The sequence below is a fragment of the Balaenoptera physalus genome (assembly GCF_965194825.1).
Source record: "Balaenoptera physalus genome assembly, chromosome: 16".
In the NCBI taxonomy this organism is placed as follows: Eukaryota; Metazoa; Chordata; class Mammalia; order Artiodactyla; family Balaenopteridae; genus Balaenoptera; species Balaenoptera physalus.
The window spans coordinates 86775824-86802711 of record NC_138898.1 but is presented as its reverse complement, the minus strand read 5'-3'; the positions used below and the strand labels follow the sequence as shown (position 1 = coordinate 86802711).

At 44.5% G+C, this 26888-nt stretch overlaps 1 protein-coding gene across 1 annotated transcript; it reads left to right on the top strand.

The window, feature by feature from the left end:
- Nucleotides 1-5: 5 nt before the first annotated feature.
- Nucleotides 6-26464, top strand: ARPC1A (actin related protein 2/3 complex subunit 1A). The gene is made up of 10 exons (XM_082429860.1): nucleotides 6-153; nucleotides 5518-5610; nucleotides 7458-7562; nucleotides 13345-13567; nucleotides 16190-16297; nucleotides 18564-18776; nucleotides 21093-21168; nucleotides 21365-21558; nucleotides 24449-24539; nucleotides 26074-26464. Exons 2-10 carry the CDS (start codon nucleotides 5547-5549, stop codon nucleotides 26110-26112), a joined length of 1113 nt encoding a protein of 370 aa, XP_082285986.1. The 5' UTR covers nucleotides 6-153; nucleotides 5518-5546; the 3' UTR covers nucleotides 26113-26464.
- The last annotated feature ends 424 nt before the right edge of the window (nucleotides 26465-26888 follow it).

Sequence of the window (26888 nt, the reverse complement as noted above, 5' to 3'; positions counted from 1 at the left end):
GCTGCGCAGGCGCCGTGGCCACTTCCGGGATCTGTCAGCCGCTCCCTCAGGGCCTCGGTCCTCCGCCCGCGCCCGCCGGAGCCTGTTCGCGTCGACTGACCAGAGTCCGCGAATTCAACGCTCCGAGCCCGTTCGGACGGTCCCGACCCCCAGGTAAGGCGCAGCAGGGGCGAGTTTCTGGCCTTGCCGGTCTCCCCTGGGCCGGCCTCGTCCCGGATCTGAACCCGCGGGGGCGGCGAGGTGGGGGCTTAGGCCGTGGGGCCCTGAGGCTGAGGGGCGGGCCGGGGGATGGGGCGGGGAAACCGCGTTCTCTGAGGGGCCCGCCGAGCCCTGGGGTCCCCACACGTCCAGATCCCATTCTCACGATTTTCGAGCTCCAAGCCTCCTCCAATGCCAGAATTAAAGGCTGCTTCTCCTGCGCTTCCATTGTGGGCATTTATCCCAGTCTCTAATATCGTGGTGAATGGGATCATCTCCCCCCAGTCGAGCGTCACGAGGCACCGTTCATTCCTTTCTTCAGCGTCTAGAATAGGGTCCCTGCGCGCCGTAGGCGCCCCTGGAATGTTTGGCTCCTGTCTAGGGCCGCCTTCCATCCTTCAGCTGTTGGGGGACCTTCCCGAGCTCGAGAAGAACCTTCCCCCGAGTTCTTTAAGAATCCCCCCGCTTGGGTGCCGCCTTCCCCTAAGTCACAGTTGTACCTCGTCGCTCCGTGGAACCCTTTTGTAGCGCCTTTCCCACCACACCCCTCCGGTCGGGCTGCCCAGATTGCCATCCCGGCGCCACCATTGCTTGGATGACCCTGGCAAGATTGCTTCTCCGAGTCTCCGTTTTCTCATCTGCAGTAATAAGATCCTCAGGGGGTTTCTGAGGCTCCAGTGAGTTTATTTGCATAAATTGCTTAGGATAGTTCCTGGCCCAGAGTAGGTGCTCAATAAATGTTAGCTGTTATTCCTGCTTCTCGGCATTCTCTGTCTGTGTCTCTATCTCCCCTTCCTCGTCTACCCTTCTCCCCCCAGATTTGAGGACCAGGAAAGTGTCAGATTTATTTATGTTTCTGGCCCCAACCTGGTACTTACTACACTGCTGGGCACATGGCAGGCACTTAATAAATTGTAGTTTAGAATCGTTAATTATAAAGCCATCTGTTCTCATACTGGGGCTTTGGAACCGGAAGGAAATGCTGACCTACTTTTATCTATTTCAACTCATTGCTGAAATTACCTAAATTATTCTAGTTCTGCCCTCTTTTATCAGTTTTTAAATCTAACCTTTTGGTTTCCCGGAGGCCCTGGGTTTTTCTGGTATCTTTAAAAAAAAAGAAAAGAAAAGAAAAGAAAAGGAGAAGGTATCATTCAGGAGGCTATTTTTGCCCTGTGAGGGAGTAGGTGTAAGTGGCTGCTTCCTACACAACCTATTGGGAGGCCTTCAGAGGTTAATTCATCTACTTACCACAATTAAAGGAGGGGATCATTCTTGGAAAATTAAATCTCCTGCTGGGGGAGAGTATCAGATCTAGGTAACTAATCCTGTGCGGAAACAGGTTCTGCCTAAGGAAGTTTGGTCTGCTGGTGAGGCTGGTGCCTGGAGTTGGAACCTGTCTCTGAACACTGGGGAGGGTGTGGTGACCTTGTCGGAGCACCTGGTGGTATTGCTGGGTTGGGTATTGAGAGCAATTAGAAGCTGGATGAATCACAGTCTCGAAAACTGACCCCAAGCAGGGAACTGAAATTCCCACTGTACGAATACTTTAAAGCTCCAGGGCCGGGAATTTAAAGCCTAGGTAGGTGTTTCCAAGTTCAGAGGGTACTTACTGGTGTAAGTACTTAAGTACTTACTGGTGTATTTCTAGGGATGGTTCAAAAGCCTTGGGTCAGAGGAAGAAAGGGAACTAACCGAGCATCTGTTTTAGGCTAGGCTTTGAACTACATGCCTTCACGTATTATTTAATCCTGCTACCACTGGCCTTGGGATGTCAGTTCTATGTCCATTTTACAGATGGAGAAAAATGAGTTTTAGAGATATTGAGTGACCTGCCCAGGATTTCCTAGCTACTGTGTGTCAAAGCCAGGATTCAAACCCAGGTCCTCTTGGCTCCACAGCCCGTGGCTAACCAAATAGCAGGATGACTCAAGTGATAGGTAAAGAAAGGAGTTGGGGGGTGGAGGGGGTCCCTGGAATCATACTGTCCTATAAATTGTTCTTTCTCTCTCTCTGTGCTGGACATTAAAAGTTCATCAGTAGAAGTTTGTTAAATTTAATGCAGCACCTTTTTGTCTCATCCTTTTTCTTCTCTCTACCCTCGTTAAGACAAAGTTTATCAGATTTCACTTAAATATGAATCACAGTTTAGAAATTATAATTATCACCCTACGACAGAAGGTTTCTTTTTCTTTGTACAAAATTCAAGTTGTCATTATCCTGCTTTCACTGAGTTTAATGAACACAGGCTGTGTTTACTGGTGTCTTATGAATCTGACAAACATGAGTGTTGTCTTGGCCTACAGACTTAAAATAGCCACATGATTATAGAAGGAAGTACAGGTCTAAGTGTAAGTGTATGTCCAAATATGGAACTTGAATGCTATAACAAAATTAGAAACGCGATTTTAGAAATAATTATGCCATTGAGTAAATGTTTACCTCTTTTGAAGGCTTTGCTGCATTGCTTATAACTATGAGTTTTAGAATGAGAAAGCCTTTGTCTGCACCTTTCTTTTTTTATAAATTGAGAACATTTTTTAAAATTTATTTATTTATTTATTTTTGGTTGCGTTGGGTCTTTGTTATTGCGCGCGGGCTTTCTCTAGTTGCGGTGAGTGGGGGCTACTCTTCGTTGCAGTGCACGGGGTTCTTATTGCGGTGGCTTCTCTTTGTTGTGGAGCACAGGCTCTAGGCATGCGGGCTTCAGTAGTTGTGGTGTGCAGGCTCAGTAGTTGTGGCTCACGGACTCTAGAGCGCAGGCTCAGTAGTTGTGGCGCACGGGCTTAGTTGCTCCGCGGCATGTGGGATCTTCCCGGACCAGGGCTGGAACCTGTGTCCCCTGCACTGGCAGGCGGATTCTTAACCACTGTGCCACCAGGGTAGTCCACCTTTTCTTTTTTAACTGTATATGAAATGTGTGCTTTTATTGCATGTAGATATTTACATTAAATTACTAATGTAAATTAACTTACATTAATTATTAATGTAATTATTAAACAAAATTGCAGACCAATTTTGTTTCAGTTAACAAATAAGCCTTTAAAATGTGGCATATAAACTAAATTGCTTTTAATTAAGCAGATGTTTATGGCACATGTTATTTTTAGTAACTGAGTAAAACCTTTTGTAATGGGTAAGCCTATGATATCAGAGAAAAAGAATCATGCACTGAGCTCTGGAGGTTTATTTAAAAAAAAAATAGACAAACAAATTAAGCAGTCTCATTTGAATTCATTTAAAAGTTTTTTTTATTTCGAGTTAGAGATTTTATTTGTGAGTTGCAATTTGCTTTCTAGAACATGTACCTGTAAAAAAAAATTAATGACCTAAATATCCTCACTCTTAGAATAGAATGTGAAACACTGATATTTCTCTGCCAGTTCAAGATACCAGATGTTTTATTTAAGGGTACACTTATCTCTTTTTGACCTTTAGGTTCCCTTACAACAACTAGCAGAGACATTTCCTTTGCTTCCCACTAAGATTGATTTCTGCTTTGTCTGAACTTTCATTGTTCACTTTACTACCTTCTGATGGCCTTTCCATTCATTTCCTTCTTGCATCAGAATTCCTATCTCACATTTCAGTCTCCACCCTAGGTTGACTTGTACTTAAGTATTGAAACTCTGAGTGCTGTGAGAGTGCCTCTTAGAAATGATAAAAAAAAGGGAAGGGGGTGGGGCCGCTGACTGCTTTTTTGAAAAAATTTCTCCTATTTCAGGTAAAAGTTGCTTCATCAGTATATCTAGATTTGCATGCCTATAGAATGGAGAGTGTGATTTAATTTTTAATTTATTGATGTTTCACAGATTCCTGCTTTTCATTTAGTTACAATAAAAAGTTTAAAGAGTAACTAACATAACAAACACCTGCCTACTCTTTGCCTTGATTCACCAGTTGTTAACGTATTGCCACATTTGCTCTTTATACATCTACTTGCTGTCCTGAATGATTGAAAATAAGTTACAGAAGACATCATGAAATTTCATCCCTAAATAGTTCATCATCTTTATCTCCTAAGAGTTAGGACATTCTCCTACCTAACAGCCAACCATTATCATAGTTAAGAAGTTGAAAATGATTCCGTATTGTTGTGTGATAGGTAGTCCAAATACAAATTTTTCCTATTTTACGAAATACATCTTTTACAGCTGTTTAAAAATGTAGGTTTACAATCAAGTTTCATTTATCAAATTTGGTTTTCATAGCTCTTTTAATCTAGAACAGCCACCCTCCCCAACCCCGACCTCTTTTGAATGTCCAGGCCAATTGTTTTATAGGATGGCACACATTCTGGTTTTAACTCTTTGTTTCCCCTTGGTGTTACTTAACTAATTCCACTCCCCTTTATTTCCTGTAAACTGGAAATTAGGTCTAGATGTTGACTGGATTTAGCATAAATACAATATGTTTGGCATAAATACTTCATAGGTAGGTTGGCCATATTACCAGGTTTCTCCAGCATAGTCCTGTGGCCTGTTTTTTTTTTGTTTTTTTTTTAAAGGAACTCCTTTATTTATTTATTTATTTATTTTTGGCTGTGTTGGGTCTTCGTTTCTGTGCGAGGGCTTTCTCTAGTTGCGGCAAGCGGGGGCCACTCTTCATCGCGGTGCGCGGGCCTCTCACTATCGTGGCCTCTCTTGTTGCGGAGCACAGGCTCCAGACGCGCAGGCTCAGTAGTTGTGGCTCACGGGCCCAGCTGCTGCGCGGCATGTGGGATCTTCCCAGACCAGGGCTCGAACCCGTGTGCCCTGCATTGGCAGGCAGATTCTCAACCACTGCGCCACCAGGGAAGCCCATTGCAGCATAATTATTAATAGTGCCCCTTTATGCTCTCTTGAAAGTATTCTGGTCTGGCTAATAAATTAAGTGGTCACTATTTATAAGTGATGGTGTGCCCTTCAGTTTGTCTCCTGTCAGGAGGCCCATCAGATTATATTGTTCCACTACTTATGATACTAAGATTGATTGCTTGGTTAAGGTGGTGACTGCCAGATTTTTTTCTTGTAAACGCATGTTTTTCTGTTTGTAATTAATAAATAATCTGTGGGATGATCATTTGAGACTGTGTGAATATCTTGTACCCCAACAGTCCTAAACTCATGGTTTTAGAGTCCCTTGATGACCCTTGACAGAATAAACTATACATTGGTGGTTACAGTGCTAATTGTATTTAAATGATTAAGTTTTGACATTGAGATTGGTCTTTTTCAATGGAAGAATTGTTTTATTTATCTCCAAACATTTCAGGATCCCCAGACAACTTAAATATGGGTTGCCTGCCATTTTAAATGCTTTTTCTGTTGCTTGTTGCAGCTTTCTGTCCTTTAAAAACACTAAGAATAATGTCCCTGCATCAGTTTTTACTAGAGCCAATCACCTGTCATGCCTGGAACAGGGATCGTACCCGTAAGTATGCTATTAACTTTGCTCCTTTATTTTGGTACCTTTGATTCTTTTAGATGTAGGTACTTTTAGGGATCACATATTTCAATGTCATATGTGAACAGGACATAGATATAGCTTCAGAGAGAACTAGGTCAGTCCTTTGGTTTACAGGTAGAGAAATCGAGGCTGAGAGGGTTAGAAGGACTTTCCGGTGGTTACACCCAAGTTAATGTCAGAGCCGTAATTAGCACTCAGGCCTTCTGGCTCCTTGTCCAGTTCTTTTTCTACAGTATCACCTGGAGGACAGTTTATATCAGAGACATCTTTCATTGCCCTAATAACCCAATGTCTGGGATGGTTGTACAGTAACACTCATGACCCAGCATTTAGTCAGAATACCAGGACCTAGAAATAAGCTGTTACAGACACACATGGTTTACAAGTGGCGTACTGAGAGCAGTAGTAGCTAGTGTTTACTATGTTATTCATAATAAGCTTGAGTTTCCAGTTTTATAGCTCTAGCAAACTAGAAGGGGATGGAGAAGACTTTTAGAAGTAGGTGTAGTACAGCAAGCAAAGTGCAGGTAATATGACAAGGAGAAGGCAAAAAAAAAAAAAAATCTAAAAACAGACAGAAGTGTAGTATTATACCCATGAGTTATTTTTAAAAGTTAGGTATTTATTCACTGTCTAAAATAATAGCTTTATTAAAATATAATTCACATGTCATAAAATTCACCCTTTTGAAGTATACAGTTCAGTGGTGTTTAGTATATTAAACAGAATTATGCAACAATCACCACTGTCTAGTTTCAGAATATTTTCATCACTCCAAAAAGAAACTCTATGCCCATTAGCATTCACTTCCAATTTTCCTCAAAACTTCCAGCCCTAGGCAACTACTAATCTACTCTCTGTCTCCATGGATTTGCCTGTTCTGGATATTATGTATAAATGGGCGATATGATAGATGGGGGAGCTATTAAATGATTGACCTAAAGTTTGGGTCATAGACTTTAATTTTAAGAAATCAATATTTATTTTTAAAAAATGGATGAACTAGAAAGGAAAAAATACTAGTATAAGTTCAAAAAAATCCATCATATATGTATATTCTTAACATTTTAGATTGATCTAAGAGAGTTCTCCTGAGAATTTTATTTTGTGATTTATATTGGCTTTATTGTAAAGAAAAACTTCAATATATTTTATCAGTAGTATCAAAGGTTGTTGGGGGTTTTTTTTGTTTGTTTGTTTGTTTTTATAACCTAGTGGTTCCAACCTGGGTCTATGATAGCAGTAATGAAAGCCTATGAGCTATTTTTAGCATTTCAGAAAGTCTAACATAAATTAAATATTTGTCGTTAATAGTGTTGTACAGGCGAGCTAAAATGTCAAATATATTTACTGTGGACTAAAATTATATCAGTTAAGGGAATTCCCTGGCGGTTCAGTGGTTAGGACTCAGCACTTTCACTGCCGGGGCCCTGGGTTCCATCCCTGGTCGGGGAGCTAAGATCCCTCAAGCCTAGCGGCTGGGCCAAAACAAAATAAAATAAATAAAATTATATCAGTTAAGTATAGTAATATTGTTTATTTGTTACTGGTTAGAACTTTAATTGACAGTTGTATATGTTTCTAATAAAATGAATTTTTTAATTCAGTTTTTCTAGAAAACATTTTAAAATATGGGGTCCAAGTAGAGGTAAAAAATAATAAAGGAATTCTTCAGGACGACTATGGGGAACCATTTTCTGAAACCGCTTTCCTGTTCCTTCCTTCAGTCTGTTTTTAAAATGCCAACTGTAACATCCCTTTTTTTGTGACAATTTCGAGTTCAGGTGTTAACTATTGACTTTTTTCTCCAGAGATTGCCCTTAGCCCCAATAACCACGAAGTCCACATCTATAAGAAGAACGGGAGCCAGTGGGTGAAAGCTCATGAACTCAAGGAGCACAACGGACACATCACAGGTAAAAAAGGGAGATCACATGAGCTTAGTACGGCATTTCCAAGTCTAGCACGCTTCTGTGTAAACAGACTAGTAAAGGAAGTCTGCCACGGTACTTAGTGCAGCATTTACTGATTTTTCCTGAGAAAATTTGAGAAAATATATAATAGTGACCTCAGTTTTTAAGTGCGTCTCTGAGCCCAGCTGGTATGCAGCGCTCTCCTAGTGTTACAGAAAACACAACCTACTCTGGGGACTAGAGAGCTTAGATCAGATGAGACATGAAAGCGAAAACCAGACAGCACGTCAGCTGTGTGCAACCGCAAGCCAAGCTGTGTTCCCAAGTCCTAAGGGAACGCTGTGTCTTCCAAAAATTTCCTGTGTGTTGTTTTTAGGGCAAGGAAGACATTCCAAAATATTGAAAAGGACAAAGAGTAATATAACAAACACCCATATTCCTGCCACCCAGAATTAGCAGCTGTTTATCTTTTTTCCTGTGCCAGAAAACTTGGGAAACAAAGATTTGATTATAAGAAGTATATTATTATAAGAAGTATTATTCCAGATAATGGTAAAGTCTCCTCTCACCACCAGTCCTATTCCTCTCCCCCAGAAGACACTGTAATTGGTATGACATTGTCCCCGTCCATTTTTTCATACATTTTTTCATACTTTCACATACGTGTGTGTGTGTGTGTGTGTGTGTGTCAGTGTGTGTAAGCAGTCTTTAGTACTCTTGGCTAGAATTTTTAAATACTGCATAAATGGCATCATAGCATGCATCTCCTGTGGCTTACTTTTGCATTCCACATTGTTTCTGAGTTCTATGTATGTAGGTGTATCTAGACCAAATTGATTCCTTTTACCCGCTGGGTAGCATTTCATACCTCATCTATTTACTCTTTCCTCCACTGAAGGATATTTAAGTTGCTTCCGCTTTTTCCCTGTGACATTGAAGTGCTAAATTGAGCGTCCCCGGGCAGATCTCCGTTCAGGTGTGAATGTCTCTGGGAGACTTGCTGTACCACAGGGGTGCGAACATCTTCAGCCTTGCCAGGCATTGTGAGATGCCTTCATCCCAGCAGCCCTGATAGGAGTGCTTATCTTCCCACACCCCACACATGCTTGATAGAAGCAGACTGGCTGATGAGTGATCTTTGGTCACTCTATAAGCTGCATTTCCCTGATTAATAGAAAGGTTGAGCAGATGTTTATTAGCCACCTGGGTTTTCATTTTCATGACTTTACTGTTCATAACTCCTAACCATTCTTCCATTGAGTTTTTAACTTGTTCTTGTCAATTTGTAGAAGACTGGATCTTAAAGCATTAGCTCTGAGGCAGATTCCTAAGTGTACAGTAACTTTCATCTTTGACAAAAACTATCAATGAATAGTTGGGTAAAGGTAGCAAGCAGAGAGAGCAGTGTCGAGTTTTATTAAGCAAGTGTGAAATAAAGGAGAAGGAAGAAAAAATGGAGAATTTTTACAATGTTTTCAGAACTTAGTAAACCATATCTTGATATCAGATTTCAAGACAGTGTATTGCTTTGTTGTTAAATCATGTCTGGCTACTTTTTAAAAAAACATACTAACTTACTGCTGCGTTCAGGGAGAACTCTTGGTCTTTGACCCTTACTACCATAGTTTCTTTTTTATCCTATTTTCTGACTAAGTGATTCAACTGCTTTAAACAATTGGCCAAGCACATCAAAACTTATTCTCCATAACTTTTCAATTATAAATTTCTCACCGCAGTCTTGGGTTTCCCTTCTCACAATGATTTTTGCACTTAAGTGGGCAGCACAGGGACTGATGGTAATTTTCTTTTTTTTTTTAATTGGGGCCCTTGAGTTTTGCCTCTAATCCCCTAATATACTGATTAGCTTAATTATATCCTTCCCCCCAATCAGAGAAAAACATAGCATGTTTTGACCCTCTGCACCCCTTACATTGTATCCCCAGCAAAAACTTATGACCATCCCTTCTTGCTTTTACCAGTGATTTGTATGTGATGCCAGTCAGGAACCAACTAACTATATTACCAAACCAGCACCAAAGACATCATTTCCATTTTTGTTGCTGTTGCTTTCCCATGACCTTATTTTTATGAGGTTTGGCCTATTTTCTTTAAGTCCCTTTGCCAGTGGCCTTACAGCCTAAAAATAAGAACACTCATTTTAAATTGGAATTTTAACATTAGGAAATACTTACAAATGAGAAAGAGCCAAGATGAAAGACCAAAGAAATAGCCAAAAAAGTGAAATAGTTAGTTATGTCCTTTTTCTCCCCCTGCTTCTCTTCTGGAATCCTTTGAACTTGGGCCTGTTTTCTGTCCAAATGCTCAAATGACATTTTTTTTTAGATCTGAAAAAACTGTTGTTGGAAAAGTCTAAATATAACTCTGTGGCAGGAGACCAAGGATCAAACATAATTTCTCAGAGAGATAGTAACTACGGAAAAAGAAAATGACCCTCTGAAGCTTTTTAGAAGAAAAGTCTGCTCAGTACTACAGAGAAAAAGAGTATGGCATGCATCAAAGGGATATCAGAGTTCTGGTGTTTTTCTCTGACTTTATTCTTTTATGTTAAATGCTTGATCACCATCTCCTTTTAAAAAAAACATTTTACTGTGGACACTTTCAAATAGACAGTATATAAAAGCAGAGTAATGTAATGAGCCCCTATATACCCATGACTCAGATTCAGCAATTATCAATTCACAGCTAATCTTGTTCTCAACTCACTCTCAATTCTTCTTCCTGTACTATTTTCAAGCACATCCCAGACATTGCATCACTTCATATTTCAGTTTGTGTCTCTAAAAGATAAAGACTCTTCAACAATAACCAATACAATAGTCTGTTTTAATTGGCATCCTAATAAGGTACACACATGGTTGTGATCAGTTGATCTATCTCTTAAGTTTGTAGGTTCCCTTCTTTCTTTTCCTTTGCAATTTATTTGTTAAGAAAATTGAGAAATCAGGTTGTTTGTCCTGTAGTGTTTCCCAGAGCCTGGGTTTTACGGATTGCAAGCCCATGGTGTTTCACATATTTCTTCGTCCTCTGTGTTTCCTGTGAATTGCTAGTTGAAGGTAGGTGGTAGCAGATTCTTTCATGAAGGAGGCACATAATGTCCGGTTGTCTTTCTTTCTGTGATGTTAGCAGTTGTTGATGATCAGTGCCCATAGCCATTAATTTAATAGTGGCTGCAACATGATAATATTCTAAATCTATCATTTCTTCTCTGTTAGCTGGAATACATTCATAAAAGAGATGCTTACCTTCATCTACTATTTGGTTTTCCTGAAATATAGTTAGTATAGGAAAGACAGGATAGATGTTAGATTCCTTTTCTTTTCCTTCGAAGTCTTCTGGTGGCAGGAAAACAAAAAAAGATGCAACGCTAAATTAGCAAGAGATGAGAACTTGCCTTTATTGAATATTTGCCCTTCCCACTCTCTTTTTAATAAGTGTGTGTTTTAAAAGAGTTAAAATCTAATGTTATCTAAAAATAGGTTGAGGCTACGACCATGGTTTTACAACTTCTATATTCAAATGAAAGATGTAGCCACAGAAGTAGACTTAGAACTAGAAAATGAAGCAGAAGGCAGTTCCTTGTATTTTTCTTAGAGATTAAGGATTTATTGATTTTTTTTTTTTAAAGCACCTCAGGAATTCTTATAAAATACATACGTGTGTAATTAAAGTGGTGGTGATATTGGAATGGGGTGAAATTTGAGATTGTCAAAATCATTATAGAATCACTGGGTTTTCTCATTACAAGGCAATATTCTGGATATTAGAGGATGTGTTAGTCTTCTATCACTATGTCACAAATACTACACACTTAGCAACTTAAACCAAAACACACTTATTATCTCACAGTTTTTTGTGCGTCAAGAGTCTGGGCTTGGCTTCTCTGGGACCTCTGCTCAGGGTCTCATAAGCCGTAATCAGGGTGTCAGCCACGGAAGGGCTGTTCTCATCAGAGGCTCCACCAGGGAGGGATCTACTTCCAGTCGCCTTCAGGTTGATGGTGGTAGAATTCATTTCCGTGCAGCTGAGAGATTCATGGCAGCTTGCTTCTTCAACAGAGAGTAACAGAGAAAGACCTTGAGAGTCTCTAGCAAGAGGGGCGCCATGCTCTTAGGTAATCTTGTGCACTAGTCACATCCATCTCACCTTCCCAGCATTCCACTGGTTAGAAGTGAGCCAGGGGTCCTGCCCACACCCACAGGGAGGGGTGTCCCACAGAGTCGTGAACACCAGGAGGTGGAATCTCGGAGACCACTCCAGGGTCTGCCCACCACAGTAGTTTCAGAGACTCGCTTCGTATTGTCAGGAAGCTTGTAATCAAGTTAGGAAAACAAGACAGTCATAAAAATAACTATTTTGCATCACACTCATGAGAATTTATCATAAAGAGATAATTTTAACCAGAGCAAGAAGGTATGTGCCTGAATGTTTATTCCAGTTTTATCTATTCTAATAAGTGATTGGGAACAAAACGTACAACAGTGGGATGTTTTGGGAAATTATTATGATAAGATCAGTGTTCTAAAATAATGTATAACCACTGCTGATTTATAAAAAACAGGAGAAAATGTTTGCCATGATATTAGTATCCTTTGCGGGAAGAATATGTGTGAATAATGGAAGCAGGGCTTTTTTGACTTTGCATATGTCCCATTGTGATGTTTGCCTCGTGATAATATGTGGGTTTGCTTTTGTAGTTAAAAATAAAATTTAAAATCTAATAGAGCTGCACAGCTGTCCTATAATGAATGGATTTGAAATAAAAATACGCATCACTGAGAATACACTTCCCCATCTTTTTCCCTTCACTGGTATGAGTAATTGAGCTGACTGTTCCTGTAGGTGAATGAACATAAACTGTTCACACTACTAAAGTCACTGTGATTTATGGCTAATGGAGACTTTGATTCTTACTTTTTTCATGTAAATGTTAAGAATGTTAATTATTTTTAGAGAGATATCTATAATAAAAATTTATTAGTAGTATTTCTATACCTTCAGTGTTAAGTTATAGAAAATACCTCATCAGTAACTATAAAATGACTGAATCATAGCAGATTTTACTCTTGGTATATAACAAACTGACCTTGACTTTGGGATCCTTCATAGAGACACCAAGTAAGTAAAAGTCTGATCAAATAAGAAAAATAAATCTTACATTCAGATACATATTTAGGTCTTTTCCTCGTTTAGATGCAAAGATACTCAAAGACTCTTTCATAGAACCTGTATCATGTAAAAAAGGTATTTCGGTTAGTTTAAAAAACAGTGACCTTCAGAAGAATCACAATTTATATTTTCCCCTCTCTATACTGATGATTGTTTACCCTATATGTTGTTTTATTTGTAGGTCATATAGCAGACTTTCAGTTAATATCATGGACCAAGGTCTGTTACTGAATGAATAAAGGTACTTTTAGAGCAAAAAAAAAATCCAATAAAGAAGGAAGAAAAAGGTCTTCAGATCAGATATTCTAAAGATATGTGGCTGGGTGTTAAGAATGCCCCCGCTTGGTTTGTAACCTCCGCAGTTATAGCAGCTCTGTTCTGCCTGGCCTCCAGAGGATCCTGAGTTACGGAACTTTGCAGAGAAACATCCTTGCCTTTGTGTGTGAGGTGGTGACCAGGACCATAGGCGGGGAAGGATGGGCTGGGGAGGAAGGTCCCAAGCCCACAGCCAGCCCTGCCGCGCCGGTGGCCTCCTGCTGGTGCCGTGTCAGTTGTCGATGGCCAGGCAGAGCAGATGCCACCACATCTCAACTTGCAGGTATCGACTGGGCTCCCAAGAGTGACCGCATCGTCACTTGTGGGGCTGACCGCAATGCCTACGTGTGGAGTCAGAAAGACGGTGTCTGGAAGCCGACCCTGGTGATCCTGAGGATTAACCGTGCAGCCACTTTTGTCAAGTGGTCCCCGCTGGAGAACAAATTTGCTGTGGGCAGCGGAGCACGACTCATTTCTGTTTGTTACTTCGAGTCCGAAAATGACTGGTGAGCAACATGAGTATTTTTATTTCTCTGTAGAATTATACGTTTGGACTGCTGTGTCCTCGGTGACTTCTTGAGGCACTGGGTGGAGGCTTAACTGTAACTTCAGCTTTTCCTCATCTGGAGATTTTTTTTTTCCTTTGAAATTCTCCATTCTCTCTGAGCATTCTTCCTTCTTCTGTGTGCAATGAGTCCAATCTCACATCTTTCTCATATTAATGTTGACCTGTGGTTTCCATGTTCTGATCTCCTGGCTTGTTTGTTCTTTAAGATGCTACAACTCTTCTCACTCTGTACTGTCTAAATTGCTGTTTTCTTACTCTGATATATAAATTATAAACTTGAAAGATGCTCAGTGCCCTACAGAAGTTTTTTTCCCTGTCTCTATTGACTTAAAGTATCTAGGAGGCTTGCAGATAACAGTATTCTCCTTTCTGTAAAGTTTTATACCAAATCTGTGTCCTGGTATAATATTTTACTTGTTTAAACTGTTAAACTTTGGGCTTCCCTGGTGGCGCAGTGGTTGAGAATCTGCCTGCCAATGCAGGGGACACGGGTTTGAGCCCTGGTCTGGGAAGATCCCACATGCCACGGAGCAACTGGGCCCGTGAGCCACAACTACTGAGCCTGCGCGTCTGGAGCCTGTGCTCCGCAACAAGAGAGGCCACGATAGTGAGAGGCCTGCGCACCGTGATGAAGAGTGGCCCCCGCTTGCCGCAACTAGAGAAAGCCCTAGCACAGAAACGAAGACCCACCATAGCAATCAATCAATCAATCAATAAATCTTAAAAAAAAAAAAAAACAAAAAAACTGTTAAACTTTAAAATTTGACCAGAATCTCAGAAATATAATCAGCCTGTTGTACTTACTTTATACTGTAAACCAGTCAAAATACAGGGATTTATTTTATGGCTAAGTAAGTTATTTTAACTACTCCTTCCTGCTTACTTTGATAAGGAAACCACTCTGCTCTACCTGGCACGTGTTCAGAAAGGCTGGTAGATACCCTTCAACATGGAATTGTCATTTAGTGCGAAACTGGCAGTGTTTGTACTTGTACTAAAAGTAGCCGAATACACATTACTCTTCATGTGTCACTGTCTGAAACAAGGAAGGGAAGGGATTATCACATTACACTTTGTAATTTAGTAAAACCTCAGAAATTTTGATTCTTTGAAACTAGTCTGTGAATTTGCAACAAGATTGAATTATGAATTGAAGACCTGCGGTTTTTCTTGCTTGCAAGCATGTGTAAAAATAAAGCTAACAAAATGTTGCCTGCAAGAAATTGTTTAGAAGGCTCACTGTAACAAATAGATTAGAAACAGCTTTTTTCCTGGGTAGCTTTCAACCTCAGTGACTTCGCATTTTTATTCATTGAAAAATAGTCTCAGATTCAGGCAAATTGGGCTTTACTGTAGTACAAGGTATTGTCCCTTGAGCAAGCCGTTATGTTCAGGGGAATGTCTCAGCTATGGCATTGTAATTCATTTGTAGGATGCGAGTACTTTAAAACAACCTCTAAACGCCTTTAAGGTAAAATAACTGTTATAAAACAAGTCAGAATGTTGTCTGTTTTTCAGAAAAGCCCCTACGAAAAAGATTCTATAGAAAAGTGATTTAACATTCAAGGAAGGGCGCTCTGCTCGAGAGTAAGTCTCTCAGCTCCTAAGCAGTAGAACAGGATTGGTTTTTAAGCAGCAGTTTAGGGACAGAAATTGAATTAGGCCAGAATAATGACTGATCTTAGACATAAATAAACGTTTTAGTGGAGCTAGAGAGTTAGTCAGAGGCCCATCACCAGCAAGAGGTTCTGCTAATTTCTTGATTTCTCTGTGAAAAAATAAAGAATTTGCAGTTTCACGGAGACTTAGAAAGGAAATTAAACTATTTTACAACCCAAACTTTACCCAAAACAAAGGAAGAAATCACTGAATATTTGTAATAAAAATTCAGCAGATTCCCTGGTGGTGCAGTGCTTAAGAATCCACCTGCCAGTGCAGGGGACACGGGTTGGAGCCCTGTTCCGGGAAGATCCCACATGACGCGGAGCAACTAAGCCCGTGCACCACAACTACTGAGCCCACACGCTGCAAGTACTAGAGCCCGTGCTCCACAACAAGAGAAGCCACCGCAATGAGAAGCCCGCGCACCGCAACAAAGAGTAGCCCCCGCTCGCCAGAACTAGAGAAAGCCCGCACACAGCAACGAAGACCCAACGCAGCCAAAAATAAATAAATTTATAAAAAGAAAAAAATTCAAGTGATTTCAAACCTCAGTTTTTATCTCAAAGGTTAGAGTCACACATAATTTGAAAGTCCATGGGAGACGGTATGAGAGTTAATCCATAAATATACTTAATGATGAGGATCCCCTGGTAGCCGGGAAAGTTCCGAACTGGCTGCTCTGATGAAAACATCAAAGCCTGAAAGGCAGGAGAGCAAAGGGGCCACATATGGTTCCCCTTCCTCTCTTCCTCTAGAAACGCACCTTCTCTCTGGTAGAACACTCGGCGGCCACGTGAGAACCACGTGTAGGTGTTTTCGCCTGACACACATTTGTAGGTCATTTGGGGACGGTTGCTTGATGCGTGGATAAACTAAAATGGGTTTTCTCCTTTTGTAGGTGGGTAAGCAAGCACATTAAAAAACCCATTCGCTCCACGGTCCTCAGCTTGGATTGGCATCCCAACAACGTCTTGCTGGCTGCAGGATCCTGTGATTTCAAATGCAGGTGGGAACGAGTGAGGATTGGTAGACGGCCTTGAGCTCTTCGTTTTTCATCTTTCAGCAAGTATTTTTGAGGTTCCTTTTCTTTGTAAGGTACTGTGCTAGGCCCCACGAGGGTCCCAGAGATGAAAGGAGCTTGTGATCTAGAAAAGGAGCTACAGCAAGTACGGAAATCAGGAGGTATCAATAGAAAGCAGTGGACCAGGAGGGGCAGGTGGAGGGGTGCAAGGGTGGAGCCAGGAAGTTTCCTCAGGCATAACATCCAGGTACAGGGTCCCCCGCTCCCACGGTGTTATTTCTCATTTCATAACCCAGGCAGCAGACTGGGCAAATTCCAGAGTGAAACCAAGATCAACAAAACGGAGCTGAACAGGGCACTGCTGAGCTGTTACTGTGCGGTTGCTTTTCAGCTAAAGCTCTTTATTTGTCGTTAGCGTGAGACTAGAAGAAACACAGCCACTTTGCTGAGAGCTTTAAGGGTCATACAGTGTAATTGCTTTCTAAAGCTGTTCTTTATCAAGAAGGCTCCCTCCTCCCCACCCCGGCCTTAGCCAGAAGAAAAGCAAATGTTGCTTCATGTGGTGGGTTGGGAGGTGGGGTGCAGCATTCTTTGATAAGCTATGTGGAGAAATTCCAGAAAACCTGGCTAGTGATTTATATCCAAGAATCCTCACGGGGTTTTTGGTTTGGGGTTTTTTTTAAAGGATATATATGGGAATTTGGCTATGGGATGGGAGTACAATAGTGTCAAGGTACTTTTTGGAAAAATATTGGCTCTTCTACTTGAGAACCAGTGTTAACAGTAAAGATTTTTTCATATTCAGGAATTTTGTTGTTTGTGATGTGTTACCCAGAGTCATTCCAGCTCCCTTAGAAGATGGAACTTAACCATACCACCTGGATTGTCAGGCTGTGTCTAAAAATCTGCTTGTACAAATAGCTTACAATTCTTTTGTTAATATTAATTTCCAGAAGTAAACTTGGCTTTGACCTGTGGTCCTGTGGGTCAGGGTCTTTTCTGTTCCAGCTCTCAAGTTGGCAGCACAGTTCTTTCCTGGCTTCTGATGACTAAAGCAGTAGCCATCGTGATGCAGATTTAAAGCACAGAGATTCTGAGGTCACATCATCTAACTTACAGATAATTCGAGGCTTCCTTCGCTTCTCCACTGTCCTGCCTCTTCCAGAGCTGCTGCTGCCGCCGCCATTATTGTTTTAGGGGGAAAATATCCCAGATCGCTTTGGGAGTCTTTAAGTTTCAGAAGTTTTTGAAGAGAAGCAGTATAAAGAAATAGCATTGGAGGGCAGATCCCCAGCTGTTCTCTAGCCCTTCTGCTTCCCAACTCTGGGTCAGAACATCCTCACACACAGCTTCATGGAATTAGAGAAAGAGACTGATGACCCCAGGCTGTAAAGGACCCGCCTTCATCCCAGACTAGACCTGCCACAGAGGCTGGACAGTGGGCCTGAGGGCGACACTAGGGAGAGCCTGCCCACTCTCGCTGGCCTCCCTTGACTTTCTCTTTGGATGTCTCTTTCCTCCTATCTTTCCTTCCTTCCTTTTCTTTCCTTCCTCCCTTCCTTCTTTCCTATCTTTCTTTCCTTACTTCTTTCTTTCTTTCCTTCTTTTCTTCTTTCATTTTGCCAGGTCTTAGTTGCAGCAGGCGGGCTCCTTAGTTGCAGCATGTGGCATCTAGTTCCCCGACCAGGGATCAAACCCGGGCCCCCTGCATTGGGAGCATGGAGTCTTAACCACTGGACCACCAGGGAAGTCCCTCCCTTTCTTTCTTTAAATGAGTTAATGCCAGTGGTTTATTGCAGAGTGGCAAATAGTTTCCTCTCTCTTACCATTTGACTGTGTGGGCTCTGGACTGCTGCGTTAAGAATGAAGGTGAAGCAGACACGAAAGTATGCTGTGCTCGTTAGCAGAGTCTGCCATGGGCCAGGGAGCGGGGAGGGGCAGGACAGCAAGGTCCTCGTCTGGATGCACGCCAGGAGGGAAGGGCTTTTGTGTCCATCACTTCTAGAGCTACGCCCCGAGAGTAGTGCCTGACGCGACGTAGGCCAAACTTGAATTGACCTGTAGGCAGCCCTTAGAACCCTTCTGTGTCTTAAGAGGTTTGTGTATCTGAACTTGTCTGTCTTCAGGTTTTGCTTTTGATGAGTCAGTATCTTTTCATTCTGGGACACCTTACAGCAGCTGCCTGTGGCCTGTTTCTATATACAGATATTTTCATTTACTCTTTCCTTCTCTTCCTGCCCTTAAACCACAGAGTGTTTTCTGCCTACATTAAAGAAGTGGATGAGAAGCCAGCCAGTACACCCTGGGGCAGCAAGATGCCTTTTGGTCAGCTGATGTCAGAGTTTGGTGGCAGTGGCACTGGCGGCTGGGTGCACGGGGTCAGCTTCTCCGCCAGCGGGAGCCGCCTGGCCTGGGTCAGCCACGACAGCACCGTGTCCGTTGCCGATGCCTCAAAAAGTGTGCAGTGAGTATCTGCCTTCGTCTGGACTTAGAGAGGAGTGGGGTGGGATCTCAGCAGCTGGCCTGAGGCTGCCCTTCCCTGGGTATAAGTGCAGGGCACCAGCATAAAAATCCGAACCAGGCTGCAAGGCAGCCTTTAAAGTTATCTTCACACATTTAGATTGTCCATTTGGGGAAATTTTGAAGACTTAGGTCTCACTTCCAGAAACACTTCTTAATGGAAGTGCTGATTGTGATTCCTCCAGAGGAGTCTCCTGGTAAGAGTTCCTTCAGATGGCAGTTTAGTCTGTTCCTGTGAATTCCTCACAACATGTAAATGGCATCCAGCAGCCTTAGATGAAATGGGAGATGTGTTCTTACTCTGTGTAGTCAGTGGACAGTACTCCATTCATGTGGGCCTTCATGCAGTGACACTTGACACCCTGGGAGCCAGTCCCCCTGGTGTGTGCACTGGGGGAGCCCGAATCGCAGAGACTCGCTGTGGGGAGGTGCCTGCTCGGCCCTGAGGAGAGCAGCATGTGTCTCATCACACTTCAGTTTGTGTCTGCTTATCGTGTCTAGAGGGGCAGAGAGTGTGACGGCAGTCCTTTCCGCTTGTGAATCTTGGTTCTGTCCCAGTGAATCCTTTCCGCTGGCAGCTAAAGGTAACCCACCTGTAAGGGTTTCCTGACTTGTCCCCCATGCAGGGAACCAGTCACATCTGACTCCCCCTGCCCCACACTGACAACAAAGTGACATTTCAGAAAGAATATGTATTTTACTGATAGGGGTGAATTTTTTTTTTTAATTTTTTAAACACCCCCCCCGATCTAAATTATGAAGCCTTCCAGAAGATTTCTGTACATATATAGACACATATATCTTTTCTTTTTTTTTTTATTTTTTTATTTATGGCTGTGTTGGGTCTTCGTTTCTGTGCGAGGGCTTTCTCTAGTTGTGGCAAGTGCGGGCCACTCTTCATCGCGGTACGCGGGCCTCTCACTATCGCGGGCTCTCTTGTTGTGGAGCACAGGCTCCAGACGCGCAGGCTCAGTAATTGTGGCTCACGGGCCTAGTTGCTCCGCGGCACGTGGGATCTTCCCAGACCAGGGCTCGAACCCGTGTCCCCTGCATTGGCAGGCAGATTCTCAACCACTGCGCCACCAGGGAAGCCCTATCTTTTCATTTTTAACTCCAATGGGATTATGGTATACATTTTGTATAGTAATTTGCTCTTTGTCATTCAATAATGTTTTGTCATGGCTATTTGATTTCTGTACAGTTTATTGTAATGCATAATAAGCTCTTAGCATATGCTTATATTATAAGCTCTTGTCTACCTTCGTATTGATTTATTATTTGGCTTCTCCGGTCCTGCAAGTCAGATTACATCCGCTAGCCTTCTCCATCTTAGAATATTTCATGTAGTAAGAGCCAGGTATGCCACAGGAGAGCCTAAGATGAGGTGTTAGGACTTTAATCCAATACCATTCGTACTGAAGGGGATAGGGCAGGGGCGTCTCCTGAGACACAGTTTCAAAATGCATCATCTTTTACATGGAGCCATATGATCCTACTTCATCAGCCAGCATGATTGCTGCCGTATCTGTGTGATCTCTCGGCCAGATGGCCATGAAGCATATGTGTGTACACACGCACACACACACACACACACACACACACACACGGCCCATTCGCATGTGAGCTCCTGGCTGGCCAACACTGTGTCGTGTTCATCGGTTGCCGTAGCTCCTGCCCCGGTGCCTGGTAGGGCACAGAATAGACTCCCATAAATGTCTGTGGTCCCAACCCTCTAGGAGCCCACGTGAGCACAGGCGAGGAGAGGGGAGCAGAGAAAGGCCTTCAGTCCTGCATGATGGTGACAGTCAACTCTAGGAGGCCAGAGAGAGGAGCAGCCACTGCAGGCTGAAGTGGTCCAGGAAGGCTGTTCATGGGGGTGATGAAACTCTGCCGAGTTTCAGAGACCGGGGTGGACTTTGGAAAAGCAGGAGGAGCAGAAAGGGCATGTGGGTAACGGGGCAGGGGGAGCCGAGGCGGCAGAGAACCAGCGCTCCTGGGACCGCAGTGTAGGGCAGTTTGTGGTGAGCAGGGGTGCAGGAGGGGTGGGCACAGCCAGAGGGGGCAGAGGCCTGCGCGTCTGCGGGTCACCTCAGGGCTGGCTCATGCTGGAGATTCCTGGAGGCCTGGGTCATGGGGCTCCTCTTAACATAAGTGTTCGTTCATCCTGCCAAGCCCCCATGAGAACGGGTCCTTTGTCGTCTGTGTCTGAAGAGGCTGCGTGGTCCGCTCCATCTCGGGTTAACACTGTTCTTGTGTTCAGGGTCTCAACTCTGAAGACAGAGTTCCTGCCCCTCCTGAGTGTGCGCTTCGTCTCGGAGAACAGCGTCGTGGCCGCTGTAAGCATCTCTCTTGCCCCGGGGCCTGTGCTTACTCTCCAGAACGGGAGCAGGGCGTGCCCTGTGGCTGTGCGCACGAGCCCGGGGCAGCAGCCTTGTAGGGGAAGCAGCTCGAGAGGCTCCCGTGGTGGGGCCGCTCTGCTGGGGCGCTCGCTGGGCGCACACCCCGCAGGGCCTGACCGATACCTCGTTTCAGGGCCATGACTGCTGCCCCATGCTCTTTAGCTGCGACGACCGCGGCTGCTTGACCTTCGTCTCCAAGCTAGACATCCCGAAACAGAGCATCCAGCGCAACATGTCGGCCATGGAGCGCTTCCGCAACATGGACAAGCGGGCCACGACTGAGGACCGCAACACGGCCCTGGAGACGCTGCACCAGAACAGCATCACGTAGGTGCCTCCCGGCCCCCGGCCTGACGGCCGCGCAGAAGGGTTAGGTGACCGGGCTGCCCTTCTCCCCTCTTCGTTCTCTGACGGGTCCCTGTGATGTTCTGTGTCCCGCGGACCCAGACATCCGTTCAGGAACGGGGGCGGCGAGGGGTCTGTAACTTCCCGGCTGCAGGCTCTTACTTCCAACTCGTCACAGAGAGCGAGCCGCCCCCGCGTAGTCATTACGTCCTTCAGGGCATAGACGGTCTGGGTGTCCCGCGTGCGGAGCTCCGGCCCTGCTGCGGTCCTGTGAGCTGGCGCGGCCTGTCAGGCAGCCTCTTCTGGGTCTTGCTTTCTCAGAAACTTGACTGAGGACAAAAGGAGACCTTCCTGAATGTCGTGTTCCTCTAATAGTGAGCACCTGACAGTCATATCCTGTTTGAAAGGTAGCTGTCACTTCAACCATGGATTTCAAGTAAGGTGTACAAGTAAGAAGATCGTTTAATTAGAGAGACAGATTTTTCAGCATCATTATGACAAAGCTAAAAAACTCCTTGACTTATTTTTCATCAGGTGTCTGTGGTTAAATAAGACAGTAGAATTGTGTCGTGTCCAGAAAGCTTGGTTGTTTTTTTTTTTAATCTAGAGGAGAAATGCACTATGTTCTTTTTTTTTTTTTTTTTTTTTAATTTATTCTTGGCTGTGTTGGGTCTTCATTGCTGTGTGCAGGCGCTCTCTAGATGTGGTGAGCAGGGGCTACTCTTCATCGCAGTATGCTGGCTTCTCATTGCGGTGGCTTCTCTTGTGGAGCATGGGCTCTAGAGCGCAGGCTCAGTAGTTGTGGCACACGGGCTTAGTTGCTCCGCGGCATGTGGGATCTTCCCGGACCAGGGCTCGAACCCGTGTCCCCTGCATTGGCAGGCAGATTCTTAACCACTGCACCACCAGGGAAGCCCTGCACTGTATTCTTTGACTAGACCTTTTGTGTTGAGAGACTTTAATGTGGGTGATGAACATGGGAAGAATAATGGAAACCTCTAGACTTTCTCTTTGAGAGAATTTCTTTTTTTTTTTTTTAATAAGATTTGTATTACTTTCTTTTTTTTATTATTTACTTGGCTGCGCTGGGTCTTAGTTGTGGCATGCAAACTCTTAGTTGCAGTATGTGGGATCTAGTTCCCTGACTAGGGGTCAAACCTGGGCCCCCTGCATTGGGAGCTCAGAGTCTTAGCCACTGGACCACCAGGGAAGTCCCTCTTCAAGAGAATTTCTAACTGCAGGTTGGTCATGTTCAGCGGAAAGGGCCACTGGGCTTAAAACAGGCTGGAAATATCTGTGCTCTATTGAAAAGTAGTCATTTGAAGGCATAGCAGAACTTTTCTCCACACTTTTCAAGTTTCTCTGTCTTAAATGATTTTCAAAATTATTTTCTGTGAGGTTCTCTTAAGCTTCTCTGCAGACTGTGTATCTGTAAAGAGACAGGTCTCGTTGCCTTTTTGAGACTTTGAGGTTAAAAATAAAAAGACCCTTGCAGATTGGCGTGACTGCTTTTATTTGCAGATATTAAGGCCTCTTTACCCTAGAGCAGGGTCAGCACACTTCTTGTATAAGGAACCAGAGAGTAAATTTTAGGCTCCGAGGACTACACGGTCTCCATAGACTGTAGTAGACAACTACTACAGCTCTGCCATGTGGCCTGCAGGCTGCCATGGACAGTACAGAGATAAATATGCATGGATGTATTTCAGTAAAACTTAATAGGGACTTCCTTGGTAGCACAGTGGTTAAGAATCCGCCTGCCAATGCAAGGGACACGGGTTCAAGCCCTGATCCAGGAAGATCCCACATTCCGCAGTGCAGTTAAGCCCATGCGCCACAACTACTGAGCCTGCGTTCTAGAGCTCGCCAGCCACAACTACTGAAGCCTGTGTGCCTAGAGCCTGTGCTTCGCAACAAGGGAAGCCACCGCAGTGAGAAACACATGCACTGCAACGAAGAAGTAGCCCCCGCCCGCCACAACTAGAGAAAGCCCGCGCGGGCAGCAACGAGGACCCAACGCAGCCAAAAATAAATTAATTAATTAATTTTAAAATTTATTTAAAAATAAAAAAATAAAACGTAATAGACACTGAAATGTGAATTTCGCATAATTTTCATGTCATGAAATAATAGCCTTTTAATTTTTTTCTAAGCACTTAAAATTGTAAAGGCTATTCTGTAGCCCATAGGCTGTGCAGAAACAGGTGGTGTGTGCCATCCCCTTCCCCAGAGGGAATGTTCTAGGCATTTCAGGGAGAAAGACAAATATTGTCTGAGCTGTGGAATTGGTTTTCTTGAAAGTTTTTCAGATAATCAGGCTAAGCCAAGTTGTTTCATCAATCTCCTCTGCTGAGCTTGGTTGGAATTCTGTGGTGTGTCTGAATGTTGCTAATATTAATAATGATTAATTTCAAATGTAAGGAGAGCTTTTGACTCATATGCCCTCATTGTCCTAGAGGGTAATTTGGGAGTTTTGGTTTGGAGCCAGTTGGATTTCAGTCATGCTTCATGATGCCTCTAGTATTTTTTTTAAGCAGGGTGTCCATTTCAGTCACAGCTGTGGTCGTGGCCCCTCCTGGCTCCGCAGGGTGCACGCTGTGTGGCCTGAATTGTCCTGCTTCTCCACGCCCCTCTAATTAGTGCACATTCTTAACTTTTCTCTCTTTCCAGTCTTTTTCTTTTCTGGACATCTGGTAATAAAATACATTTTAATATTTTCTGAGTCAGATCGCTACAGACTAATATCTATGGACACTTAAAAGGAATTGATAGGCAGTTTGTTTCCTGAAACCGCTGTTACCCTTCTAGGAAGGCTGGGGCTCACTTCCACCACGTGCCTTACAGTTTCTCTCTTGTCTTTGCCTTTTTTCAGTCAAGTGTCTATTTACGAGGTGGACAAGCAAGATTGTCGCAAATTTTGCACTACTGGCATCGATGGAGCCATGACCATTTGGGATTTCAAGGTATCGTCTATCTTTCAGAACAGATCTCGTTTGTGTTAGAAGTCTTCCCATGAGAAGACTGGTCCTCATTTCTTGGACCCAGCCGTCAACTGCAGTGCACGTCAGGAGCTCAGTGCACCGGCTGGGGTTCTCCTGAAACCCTGGGAGTTGTTAGCAGGAGAGAGCCGCACTTTCTCACTGAGGTGCGGTCCACACTCTGGATGTCCTCGGAGTCACTGAGGGGGGCTGGGGGCTGCTTTGGTGGCAGGCCCCAGGTTGGGCCCGGACTAGCTGCACTCTGTAGACATGTTTTTATGGTTGACACCAGCTAATCGGGTCAGCACTCCCTGCCTGCCTGCCGGGTGCCGGCACTGAGGACGTGGACGTGAAGGAGCCCTCGGGGAGCTCGTCGTGGGAGAGGGAGGAGGGTGGGGGTCGGGTGGAGCTCCGGGAGAGGAGCCAGCGCCTCTGTTTTCACCTGGAGGAAGTGGGGGGCTGCATGGACTGCCTGAGCTGCCTCGGCAGCACGTGCAGAGCAGCCGAGCGGCTCAAGGGGCGCGTGCTGCACTCAGGCCCCACCATGGGAACTGCGGAAGCAGAGCGGGCCCTGCCTGCGGGCAGCTGGGGGCTGCTCCGGAACCGACGTGGAAAGGCATCTGCTGTGACGTGCAGGTGGCCTGGGTGGCCAGGACTCGACAGAGGCTGCCGGAGTGAACGGGGGGCGGGCATGTGCCTCCAGCCGTGCTGGGGGGCAGGGGGTGGCCAGGAGGTTCTGGACTAGAGGGATTTAGGAGGCCGCGTGAAGGGGTGCTGTGACCATGAGGGACAAACCCCGGAGGCCTGTGCACCCTCCAGCTTCGGGGTTGGGATAAGGAGGCGGGGAGGAGGGGCGGGGGCAAGAGAGCAGCTCCGGTGTGCAGCTCTGCGGACTTAACCCCCAGAAGTTAAACGTTTATAGAATTCTGCCAGTGCCTGTGCGGTTCCATGATTGATGTTGCTGCCTCTACAAGTGTCTCCTCACCCTTGCTTGTTACCTTCACCTGCTTTGGGGTATCGCGCACCTGTGTAATTAGCTCCACCTGAGCAGGTAGCTGCGCCCTTCATCCTTTGATCCCTGCGGCCAAGTCGTTTCTCCTCTGCGAGTGAGCTGGGAAGTTCCAGCGCATTTTCCTCGCTGATCCATCCGCCTCTGAGCACCGCTAGGCGTTGTGCACCAGGCTGGCTGCATGGGGGCCACAGAAACACGGGAGTGCCTGCCATCAGGGCACCTGGAGTGAGGGCCAGTGACACAGATGATAAGCAGATACGTGCCCTGGGAGCAGGCGTGTGCCCAGGGCCTGTGGGCTGGGGCCGTGGGGACAAGGCGGCGCAGGGCCTGGAAGGGCCAGCAGGGGGAGCCCTGCCCCGGAGAGTCTCTGCAGGCCAGAGTCCGGGAGCCCGTCTTAGAGGGAGCGGGTTTCAGCCAGGAAGGAGGGGGTGTGGGGTAGTGCCTTGGGGAAAACGCCAGGATGGCCGGTCCCCACTGACCATCGGTGTTCTTCCTGCCGCTCTCCAGACCTTAGAGTCTTCTATCCAGGGCCTTCGGATAATGTGAAGCTGAGCGAGCCTCCCAGATCCAGCATGAGGACGGACAGGCTGCGCCGGGCAGCTCCGCCATTCGCATGATGGGCAGGAGAGCCGGCCGCCAGGAAACACTGAAGACACATATGGCGCAAACCTTGTTGTGTGTTTTGTTTGAGGATAATTGGTGAAAGTGTTGGTTTTTTAAAAGCAGCAGTGATTTGGGTTTTGTTTTTTGTTTTTTTGTTTTGCTGTTTCATTCCATTCTTGACCAAAGCTTCTCTTTAAGTAGTTTATTATGGAAAATTGTCACACTAACTTAAAGGAAGGGGTGGGGGAGGTATGTAAATGGTCCGCTAAAAAATTAAATAAAAATCCTGAATGTGTTTTTGGTTTTGTCTCCTTATACCGTTTGCATTTTTAGTAGGAAGAGATGGGTAAATTCTTTGTTATACTAGTTAGTTTTTAGGGTAGAACCTTAGATTCTTAGTTTCTTATATTGAGCCATCTTGTACAGCCTTTACCCAAAAGAACCGGTTCTCGAATGCTATGCTTTAGCCGTGCAGGACTTCGGCAGAGGAGGCGCTCTGTTCCCTGCTTGCGTACGGGCAGCAGAGAAACCCGCCTCCACTGAGCAGCCGCCAGGGAGCCCCTGCCCGGTGCCCGTGGCAGGCGTGTGCGCGGGAGTGTGCAGTGGGAGAGAAAAAGCACAAGTTGTCATTTTGGTTTAGAGATTATTGTACCCAAACTAAGTTATCTTCATAATTAGACACAAAGTTTGACATTTCAAGGCTGAGACTCTTGAGAGGC

Coding starts and splice junctions, on each gene's coding strand:
- ARPC1A (XM_082429860.1), top strand. CDS start 5,547: ATGTCCCTGCATCAGTTTTTACTAGAGCCAATCACCTGTCATGCCTGG. Junction 16,298..18,563: donor TCCTGTGATTTCAAATGCAG/GTGGGAACGAGT, acceptor CTTAAACCACAG/AGTGTTTTCTGCCTACATTA. Junction 18,777..21,092: donor GATGCCTCAAAAAGTGTGCA/GTGAGTATCTGC, acceptor TCTTGTGTTCAG/GGTCTCAACTCTGAAGACAG.